Source organism: Ricinus communis, chromosome 10 (genome assembly GCF_019578655.1).
Source record: "Ricinus communis isolate WT05 ecotype wild-type chromosome 10, ASM1957865v1, whole genome shotgun sequence".
Classification (NCBI taxonomy): Eukaryota; Viridiplantae; Streptophyta; class Magnoliopsida; order Malpighiales; family Euphorbiaceae; genus Ricinus; species Ricinus communis.
Window position 1 is genome coordinate 6,129,359 of NC_063265.1, and position 11,928 is coordinate 6,141,286.

The 11,928-nt window shown below is 29.3% G+C and overlaps 1 protein-coding gene across 1 annotated transcript; it reads left to right on the forward strand.

Moving 5' to 3' along the window:
- The first annotated feature begins 2,369 nt into the window (after window positions 1-2,369).
- Window positions 2,370-4,936, forward strand: LOC8276138 (jasmonate-induced oxygenase 2). The gene is made up of 3 exons (XM_002533589.4): window positions 2,370-3,080; window positions 3,926-4,259; window positions 4,351-4,936. The coding sequence occupies exons 1-3, from the start codon at window positions 2,572-2,574 to the stop codon at window positions 4,594-4,596; spliced, it is 1,089 nt and encodes a 362-aa protein (XP_002533635.1). The 5' UTR covers window positions 2,370-2,571; the 3' UTR covers window positions 4,597-4,936.
- Window positions 4,937-11,928: the final 6,992 nt, after the last annotated feature.

Below are 11,928 nucleotides of genomic sequence, written 5' to 3' on the forward strand. Positions count from 1 at the left end.
CTAAAAAGGTCAAAATTATATTTATTGGTTAATTTTAGTGCACAATATAAAATATTCCTAATATTCATGAAAGTAATTTATCAATTCTCTAAAGACATCTTTCCACATAAAGCTCTCTCTGAAATAAGCTCTAAAAGATTAACTTATATTATTGTAAATCTTTTTAAATAAAGACACTGAAGATGAATCAAAAAGCAATAAAAGGATAAAATTAGCTAAATTTTAAACTTTATTTATCTAAAATAATCGTATAGAAAAATATTTCTAGACATTTGATTTATTTATTTATTCTATATGCTCCATCTTGGAAAGAAGTATGATTGAATATATTATATAAAACCATGGATAGATTTAATTGTTAAAAAATAATTATGTTCTGTATTTATTTTTCAATCTAGCACATAGTATTTTTTATACTCTTAATTTTAGTATCATAATTTAACATTAATTTCAATTATAGTTTTTGGTAAAATTATCAATCAAATTAGCTGAAATGACATAAATTCTGGCGATAATAAAAAAGAATGAGAGACCAAGTTAATACTTTCATTGCTAAAAAATATTATTGTTTAAGCATATAATATTAATAAAACTCTAGTGTTAGAAGATGAAAAAATAATTATATACGCTTAAACGATAATGTTTTAGCTATGGAATAGGTCAGCAACTTTAATATTGAATCAACTCTTCTTTAATGTTATAGGAGTTCATGCAAAATCAACAAATTTAACGAATAATTTTACTAATGTTAAAATTGAAATTAATATTAAAATTAAAATTTTAAAAATTACACACTAAATTCAATAACAAATGCAATTTATATAATTTCTTTTAGCAATTAAGCCATTTAAGAGAAAATTAAAACTTGGTAGTTCAATTTACAAATAAAAAGTAAGATTGATAGCTAAAAGATTCATTCAAGCAAAAAAAAGGTTTTGAATTCATGTTCACGGATAAGAAGAATAACATCATAAGATTATTAATTGGACCGGTTGTATTACATTATCTTTCAATCCATCACATGGACCTTGAGACCTGCCTTTGCGATTTGTATTAATTGGGATAGTCAGCTATTTGTCGAGCATAAAGTTAAATATAATAATAATAATAAATCTTGACAAAAAAAATAAAACACAATCAAATAGTTACTTGATAATGAAATCATATCCATTTTCTATGTAAAAACAAAATACATTTTAGCATGGCGGATCTACCTACTAAAATATTATCTAGAAATTAAATAAATTATTCAAAGAATGGACATATGATTGTATCGTATTTAATTAAAATTTATTTATTTTAATTAAAATAAAATTTAATTTTAAATTTTATAAAATTTATTTTAATAAAATAAATAAAATATCAAATAAATTTCACAAAAATTAATTATTTAGAAGACACTTTCATTAGCCAAGTTAATATAATATCAATTCATTAAGAAAAGTTGAAAGCTGGAAAGCTATCTTAGTTGATATTTTACTTCTTTCTAAAAATACTCTCTCAAGTACGTGTATTATATCATTTGCATATTCTTCTAATTTTCATTCATGTGGAAATTGTTAGACGTATTAATAGCATGAGACGTTTTATGTGAATTAAAAATAAATGATGCCTTTTGGAAATGACACAACTTTTCTTTGGCGCCCTTTTCGTGACTTTTCATGAAAAATCACGATTCTTCTTTTTATGCCTTATCATAAAACAAAAAAAAACAAAAAAAAAAAAGGGAAATCGAGACTCTTGGTTGGGATTTTTTTGTTGAAATATTATATTTTAAATAATTTTTTTTACTAATTTCTTTTTCAAATTTTTATTCTTCTTTTACAAACGAGAGATTGCAAATATTATTTTTGTTCTGTCTGTGGTAATTTAGAGTGCCACTGCTACAAGAAACTGTCGTTGTATCATGGGAGACAATGGTCCTTAATTTGAGAGCACCAATGGGAGACAATGGTCCTCAATTCATGAGCACCAGTGGAAGACGAGTTTGCCTTAAGAAGAGAGTCAAACTTTATTTTCAATTACATCCAAGTTGTTTTTAACATTTAACTGTATACATGCTGATTTTTTAGATAGTAAATTAATGTATAATTAAAAATTAATTATTTAATTAGTAATAAATATATTACAATAATTTTAGTTTTATCCATAAATATTTTAATAAACTAAAAAATAATTTATATCTAATTCAGTGTATGTCTCTACAATTTATCTATTAAACTAAGTTTATTTAGAAAAATTACAGCATCAAATTGTTTTTTTTTTTTTAAATAAAATAAAATAGCTTTTATAGCATAAGAAGCAAATCAAGTTTGTCACGGCGCCGAAATTGGGTGAGCTCAAATTTTCTATATATACGCCCTCATTCTCCTCAACTGAACATATCTTAACATACACAACTTGTCTTCTTTTCCTCTCATTTCTCTTTCATGAAACACACATAATTAACACGTTCTTTTTATTGCTACAAACCATTCCACATTCCAACTTTCTTTTCTCACCCCCTACCACCACCCACCAAAAACCTCTTATTTTATTTCATTGTTTCTCTCTTTCTCTGTTTTGGAAAACATGAACTGCTTGCATAGTTGGCCTGAACCTGTGGTCCGAGTCCAATCGTTATCCGACAGTGGGATTCGCCAAATCCCACATCGTTACATTAAGCCGCCATCTCACAGACCAATGATCAACAGCAACAGTGATGCCTCTTTCCACAGTGAGATTAACATTCCTGTTATTGATTTGCAGAATGTTTTATCTAGTGACCAAGCCCTTCGTCAAGACACTCTGACGAGAATCTCATGCGCCTGTCGCGACTGGGGTTTCTTTCAAGTAATCAACCATGGAGTGAACCCTGAACTCTTGCGGGGAATCCGTCAAGTGTGGCGCGAGTTCTTTAACTTGCCCTTGGAAAAGAAGCAAGAGTATGCAAACTCACCGGCTACTTATGAAGGGTATGGTAGCCGGTTAGGGGTGGAGCAGGGGGTGACTCTTGATTGGAGTGATTATTTCTTTCTTCATTACATGCCAGCTTCGCTTAGAAACCACCAAAAGTGGCCTGCCATCCCAGCTTCCTGCAGGTACCTATATGAGCACTTGAGGTTGTTAATGTCAGTTAAGAATATCTTTGACTATACTGTTACAGTTTCAGGTCTTTTTATATTCTTACTGACTATAAACCTATAATGTTTCTTTTTTTTTTTTTATATGTATTTACATGATGATTAAATATTTCACTTTTTCGTTTGTCCTTATAAGGGTTAATTGGCAGTGCTTTGCTTTTAATTGAACTTAAAGAACAGCAGGAGTAATTCGTAACTTTGGCCCACAAGCCAAAAACAATTAGACTCGGTCTTGAGGTTTATTTTCAGGATCATGATTATATCCATACGTTGCATGGACAGTTGAAAAGATAATTTGACAATGCTATCTGGATTTGCTTTTACCATTTGATTAACTTCAGTTTATGTGTGTAGTACATACTTTACCAATAAAGAGATTATCCACCAAGTTTACCCCAAACAACCTGAAAGAAAGACTTCTTTTGGTAATTTTGGCCACAATTTTCAACACTTGGAAAGTATTAGTAGTTTTAAGTGATACTATTTTCCATTATGATTGCTAGTAGGTACGTGAAGAGTTCTAAATATCATGGCCTTTTTTGCACGACTACTTGACGGTTCTTGCAAAGCCAATCATGTGGATCCATAAATTAGTGCCATGACTCCAAATTCTAAGCAATCTCTGTCCTTGCTTCTCAAATTAGACAAAAAAAAAAAAAAAAGTTAGTTGCCTTAGTATTATTATTATTAAAAATCTCATTATCCCAAAAACGTACTCTAATATTATGTACTTCTTTAAAAGTGATATAACACAATTTGTAGTACTGCACAAGTTGACAGGTCATTGAAATTGAATATTGCAGGGAATTGGTAGCTGAATATGGAAGTGAAGTAGTTAAACTCGGTGGCAGACTGATGAGGGTATTTTCTACAAACCTCGGCCTGGAAGAGGACCGTCTACAGAATACTTTTGGTGGGGATGACAATATTGGTGCATGCTTGAGAGTGAACTTCTACCCTAAATGTCCCCAACCTGACCTTACGCTAGGCCTTTCACCACATTCTGATCCTGGCGGCATGACCATTCTCCTCCCGGATGAAAATGTCGCTGGACTACAGGTCCGTCGAGGCGACAATTGGATTACTGTTAAACCCGTCCCAAATGCCTTCATTATCAACATAGGAGATCAAATTCAGGTCCGTATTTAACTATATTTCCACTTTTTTACTCCTGATGTCCTCATCCGTAATGATCTGACAATTGGCTATTTGATCAATCTCTGTACAGGTTCTGAGCAATGCCATTTACAAGAGTGTAGAGCACCGTGTAATCGTGAATTCTGATAAAGATAGAGTCTCACTTGCCTTTTTCTACAACCCTGAAAGTGACTTGCTGATTGAACCTTGTAAGGAACTTGTGACAATGGAAAGGCCAGCTCTCTATCCAGCAAAGACATTTGATGAGTACAGACTTTACATTAGGACAAAGGGTCCTTGTGGAAAACAACAAGTTGAATCTCTAAAATGTTCTTGATCATCACCATTGTTGCTATAGTATTTTCTTTTCCGAACTTTATCGATTTGATCAGATTAATTTGAAGGCAGTACCTACACTGCATGGGTCTTTGTTGCATTTCAATAAGGAAGCTAAAGGCTGCACCAAGAGTTGAATTATGAACGATTTGTTCAACTATAGCTTAAGTACATTTATTCTGAAATTGTCATCAATTGAAAAGGAAAAATAGAGAGATGTTTATTGGTGATATAGGGCTTCCTCTGGTGATAAAAGAATTGCAGAAATTTTAATTCCAATCCACTATGATATCTGTGTTTATCTTTCTTTATCACAATGGAACTCTCAAATTTCCAACTCATGTTATGTGAATCTTTTTTGAATTTTACATTTGGTTTTATTTGTTTGTAACTTTGAGCCTCACTTTATTTAGGGTTTCTTTATACATTTAAGTGATTGTTGAAAATATTAAGGAAAGAACCCGATATTGGAGAGACAGAAGGTGGTCCAATTTTGGTGGCCAGATGCAAGGTCACTTTCGAAATAGTTGAATGCAGCAGAAACACCAAAATCTGCCCCAGTTTTTTTTGTATTTGGATCACATGGCCACTCCTTTATCCGCGTTGCCCAACTGTATCCTACTAAAGATCTTTTAAAAGAGAAAAGAGTATCAAAGCTAACCTAAATTTTGAATCCCTCATAATTAAACCCCCTCAAACTATGATATAGCCAGATAGGGATTCCAACATTAAACACCAGAATAAATTCCAATACTAAAATATTAAATTATGGTTCAACCAATTAAGTAAACAATTTTAGTCATTTTGATACCGATTTACTACACGTCTAATAATACTTAATACTTAATAATGTAATTCTTCATTACCCACCTTCTTAAAAATTTAAGACAGTATTTAGCTCTCATCTTCTTAAAACTTTGATATAATATTACAAGAAGCCTAATTTAGTCATATTTTTACATTTCTATTTCAATTTTAATTGTTGGACCCAGTTGTCTACTGTTTTCCTTTTTTCACAGTGAATATGTCAAAGGTACAGTATTCCACGGTCTTTTTATTTTCCTCTCGATCTGCTCTCACAGTATATGGTCATGGTAATACCAATTGGGTTAGAGATCCTACTGGTCGTCACTCCACTGTTGGCTACTACTTATTCTTATGTTATCTCTTGGCATAGCAAAGCAACTCTACCTATCAAAATTACTATGATTTTTATGATCAATTAGATGTATAGGATCCACTTATTATGTTACCAATGTTATTCGCGTTAATAATTAGAATCGTTTTCACTTATATGTTTTACGAGCATATCGAGACTAATTGTCATTATGCGTACATCATCACTTTACTCAAAAAAATCTTTCAATCTCACTTTAGCCTTATTTTTAAATCAAATGACTGATATTTTCACCATATGACATCCTTCTAATGACTTCCGAGACTCAATTATCAAACTCAGGTTGGCATTCAAAGTCCCATCTTCGAGGGTGTGAGGGGAGTGTTAGTAGGGTTTAAGGATTAGGATGTGATTCGACTTTATGTCGTTGAAACTATGTAATGGTTTGATTAGTTTTAATTTAGTTTCGATTTGCTTGTTTCATTTTCTTTATTATATATATATATATATATATATATATATATATTGACTCTCTTTTGTATTAAAAATAGAATTGAAATAAAATATTTTTCTTTACCCTAGTTTGTAGTAGTACGCTTGTGCTTATTTAATTTTAAATATGTCTTAATTTTTTTTGAAAAAATAACAATACATGCTTCAAATCGTTAATGGTTTTCAATATATGTCCCAACAATTGTCAACAATTTCTTTGTATCCGATCTTTGTAAGATCGGTGTCACTAAAAAGCTAGCAAAGAGACGAAATTTATAGTGTTGTTGGATGGTCTAAAGCTCCTTAAATTTGGTTGAAACCAAATAAAGTTTAGAACTTTTTTACATATAAAGAATTATGTCAATTTTTTTTTTTTTACAATTCCATGCTAATAAAATTACTAATATTTCCATGAAATGCCAAGTTTAGATAAAGTAGTCATCTACATATGAGTCGATAAAATAACCTTGTTTTAAATTCCACGTGTTATCAGAATTGATAATTTTAGAGTCGGCATAACTGACAATTTTAATGATATGAATAAGTTGGATTGAATGATTTTTTTTAAAAAATATTTTAAATTATAAAAGTAAAAAAATAAAATTAATTGTAATAATAAAACAAAGAAAATATGACATTTGAATGTTAATTATTTAAGTTGAAGAAGTACATATTTTTCTTTAGAAAGAAAAACAAGAACAAAGTTGAAGGTGGAGATGAGTAATAAAAGTGGATAGGAATTGGAAAGTTCAAATGAGGGTAAGGTAAGGTAGGCACATGATGTTGGTAGGGTGACGGTGAAACCTGAAAAAATACATTATTAACAACTTGTAGTGGAGTACACCCAAGAAGACTTAAAAGCAGGCAGCTACTAAACGTGACACCATTTTTAATGGACACACCACCATCACCACCCACGTTTTTTTCGAGCTCTATTTATCACCAACCAAAATATCTTTTTCCTTTTTTTTCCTTTCCCGAGAACATCAATAATAATACTACTAATAATAATGCACTTATTTTTAAGCAACTGAAGGATTGTTTTTCGAATATTGAAATTAGGAATATCGGTCTAACGAATATTTTTGAATATCAAATTTGATTAAATTCTAATAAAATAGATTTAAATAAAAATAAATAGATTTGAAATTTGATTGTATTATTTGGGTCGAGTTCGGATTGAAATTCAATTTGAATCTATAAATGTTTATCATCCTAACTCAATTATATTAAGTATTATATTTTTATTATTTAGCACATTAAATCTTATTAGATTTATACTTGAATTGTATTAATAAAAATATTTAGATACGATTAGTTTATATTTTATATTTTTTACATTAATTTTTGTTAATATATTTTAAAATTTAATTATTGTAAACAGGTTCAGTGAATAGATAGGAAACTCGCTATTCATTTAAATATCAATAAATACATTTAATATAATTATTTAATTTAAAAGGATTTTAATAAAGTTCAAATAGTATGTCAATATTTCTATCCATATTTGGAATAGGTTCGGATAACAAAGACAATTCATTAAACAAGTTTATGACGGAGTCATATATGTATTTTTTTATCAAATTCATATTCGAATATCTTTAAATAAGTAATACATTATTCATATACTATTTATATTTATTACCGAATGAAGATACTATTTAAAAATACAACATTGTTGAATGTCGAACTTTTTATTAATTTAATTACTTTAATTTTTGTCTTTCTTTTTGTAGTTGATTGATAGGGAAGCTTAAACTGCTGATCATCTTGTTAAATAAAGATGCTTAATTATTGTTAATGCATCATCATAATGTTATGCATATTTAATTAAATCAAAAAAGTTGTAAGCACAGATTTGCTACCATCAATCCCTTACAATAAAATCCAATCTTTTGAGTGTATTATTGTCTCTGTCTAGATCCCACATTTTCTTCTCTTTCTTTTTTGTTTTTTGTTTTTTTGTGGTGCAAAATTAGTCTACCTTGGTGCATGGTCAGTTCTCTCTATTTGAAAAACCAAACAAGGCCGTACCACTACTTTATGCTTATCCAAAGAAAGGGACAGGTTTTATTTATTTTTATTTTTTTCTTTTCTTGAAAGCGAAGGGGCAGGTTTCACAGTTTTTCTCTAATCAAATTTTTTATCTTATATTTAATTATATCTTAAATATAAAATAAAATATACTTTTAAGCTCTTAAATTTTTCAATTATATATTATTTAATTTATATTTTATTTTATTAAATTTATATATATTTGTATTTAGCTAAAAAATTAAATATCATTAATTAAAATTAAAATAAAAATATAATGACTCAACAAAATAAATATAAAGTGAATTAAAAAGTTTAAAAAAATTTCAATTTAAATAAAATAATAATAATACAAGAGTTCAGTAGAACAAAATAAAAATATAAATTGAAATATTAAAAAACTTAATAACGTGTTTTACCTTAAAAAGAATATAATATGTACTAGTAAAAGAAGTACCTATTGTTACTAGATAATTTATTCGATTAAATTATAGAATTTGATCTTGTTAGCGTCATGAATTAGTATGATTTAATTACATTTTTATCCATGAGTAAATTTAAAATTGTGTTCATATGTCTCAAGTATACGGTTGATGCAGAGAGTTAAAAAGTAAAACTACATAAAATTCATCTACGACCATTTTTTATGATTGTGGTTAAATTAAATTATTAGATATTATGCTAAGGTGGTTTCTACTATTATCTTGTTTGAATATTTTTGTCTTGGCTTTATTAACTCACTAAATCTTATCTCGTACAATTTTAAATTTAAAAATAACTGCCCGACTATGTATTAAGTTTTATCATTTAGAAAAAAAAAATAATATTATAAAAATATTATTATTTTTATAAAATTTAATAGTTTATAAAAATTAATAAATTTATAAAAGATATTAATTTTTTCATAAATATGAAATATATTTTAATCTTTTTAAAAATAGAAATCTTTTTTTATAGTTTTTCATAAATTAAATTAAATTTTTTATAAACTCTAAGTAACACTATCTATATTACTTTAGCAATTTCTTGTTCTAGTTGGTAACATGCAATTAAATTTTTTTAATTTTATAAGATTAATTATTTAAACAAAATATCTATGGAATTACCTTTTTAGTAAAAGCATGGGAGCAATAATTGTAGAGTTTTAGTTGACAACTAGTTGTTACGTAATTTACATTATGTTCAGGGTCGTAAAAGAATATACAATATAAAAAAGTGTAATCAATGAGTTAGTTTTGAATGAGTAAAATTAAGGTCCCCAGAAATTAATTCTTACAGACAGACAAATAGACTAGTAAATCAACAGTAGCCACAAAATACGATTCTCAAGTCATGTCCAATATTACAAAGTTATAAATATTTTAAGAACTCAATTGAAAAGACAATTGTATAATTGTTTCTTATAAGAGTAATCATAGTCGTGCACTTCGGATGGACTAATAGTTTAAAAGATTCAGATTTTTTTGAAAAATTATAAATTTAGTTATGATTTAGCTAATTGAGCTATAATTTTGATCAATTTGAGTTGTTATTCAAAATTAAGCAACGTGGTAACGTAGACGCTATTTAAAAAATGAGAATTTAAAATAATACACTTTGTATAAATAATGTGGTATTAAGACCCATTAATTTAAATTTCGCATTTCTTAATCGATGTTCATGTCATTGCACACATTGCTCAATTTTGAAAAAAAAAAAACTCAATGGCGCTAAAATTGCACTCAACTGGTTAAATCACGACTAAATTGATAATTTTTAAAAAATTTATCAAAATAATATACTTTTGCAAAAATTTAAATTTTTTAGACTATTAAGCCGTCACAAATTTATTCTAGCAATAGTTGTACTTGAGTTAAATTTTAAATTTAAGTCTTTTTTCTCTTTGCTTGAAAATAAAAAATATAAATTCGAATAAAAAAATATAACGATACTTAAATTATTTATATAACATATACATATTCGCTTATAAAAGTATAAAGGAAGAAACTAGAGGAGCAAAATTATATTTGTCATCCAATCCAAATAAATTATTGCAATGACAAAAGAGTTTGGATTGAACGACCAGTGAGCCTGAAGCTTTTCTTGAAAGGGGTTAATAAAAAAAAAATGTTTGTAAATGTCATATTATTTTAATTTTTTTAATCTTATGAATATTAAAAAATTTTAAATTAATATTTTGAAAATTTATCAGCCGAAGATGCATTTTATTTATCTATGAGACATATTTACTAATAATATTAGCATTATTTCTTTATTTGTAATAGCCCGAATTTTTATATATTTAATAATGAATTTTTATTTAAGTTAATTTTAGCTTTATTTTTATTTGGTTTAATTGGAATGATTTAAATACAAATTTTGAATGTTCATGTTAGATAAATAAATGAGTTATTTTCCATATCCAATTAGTTTGATTTTTAAGGAGTTAATTAAGTAAACTATTTGAGAAATGATTATATTTTGGTTATTCAAATTTTCCCAAATGCATATTTATATAAGTAAAATTATATATTAAAAAATTATGGTAGAATTGTAAAGGATGTTTATAAAAGAATTTTGGAAAAAATTGGTATTATAATTGATTAGTAGTATTAAATTTTAAGTTGGAAATTGATTATTTAATTTAATTGTGTGTTAGGACTAAATTGAAAATTTATTTTGGAATAAGGATTGAAAGTATAATGTTATTTTTATGGGGTTTTAATGGAAATTTGTGAGCTTGGTATTTTTGTAAATAAATATGTCGGCTAGGGGTATTTGTGTAATTGTGTATTTTCAATCATTCTAATTTGGCCTAAATTAAATAGTTAGGGGCTTAATTGAAAGGCTGAAAAGGAAAGTTTAGGGGTTAAATTGGAATTATGCAGGATGAAATTGTAAGTAATTAAGGAAGTTGAGGGACCAAATTGTAATAAGGAAAAGTTTGGGGGCCTAATGTCGATATTGAAAGGAATGGGATCGGGGAGAGAGAAAGTAGATCGGGAGAGAGAGAGAGAGGGTGATGGCCGAAGAAGAAGAAGAGGAAGGCGGCATGCGTCGTGTGCGCGGCGGCCGCTGAAAGGCGGCGGCTCGAGCGTGTGAGAATGCAGCGTCTGGCAATGGAATCATGCGTAGGAGCGCGGCCGAGGCCGTTCGCCGCTTCCGGTGGTGTTGGCGTACGAGTCGAGTGGCGATCGCTCTCCTGCAAGGGCTCTCTCGCGCATGGCGACGCTGGGGTGGCCGGAGTTGCAAGATCCGGCAAAGTGAAATTTAGAGTGGCAGCCGGCATTTTTCAGCTTTTCCGGCGAGCTCCGGCGGAGGATGGACGATTAGAGGACGTATCCCGACTCTCCTCAGCTCAAGCTTCGCGATGGCACTGGTTTTATGGCGATCGGGCTTCGTTTGCAAAGCGACGGCCGAGATCGTCCGTAAATCTCTCCGGATGATCGGGTGTCAGATTGGAAAATCGAAAGCGAGGATCATCGTCAGCGCGTCGTTTTGAGTCTGATGGTGAGTTCGGATCGTCAATCGGACTCCGGCGGCTGGAGGCGAGTCGACCGAGCGACCGAGCGTCTCGGTAATTTTCTCTGGCCGTTGATCTTGGAAATCCTTTGATTTTAAATTTGTGTCTATTGGGTTATATTGAGTATTTGATGATATTTGTGAGTCATAAATAATTGTCTGTCAGTTTGCATGCCTCGTATTTTGTGC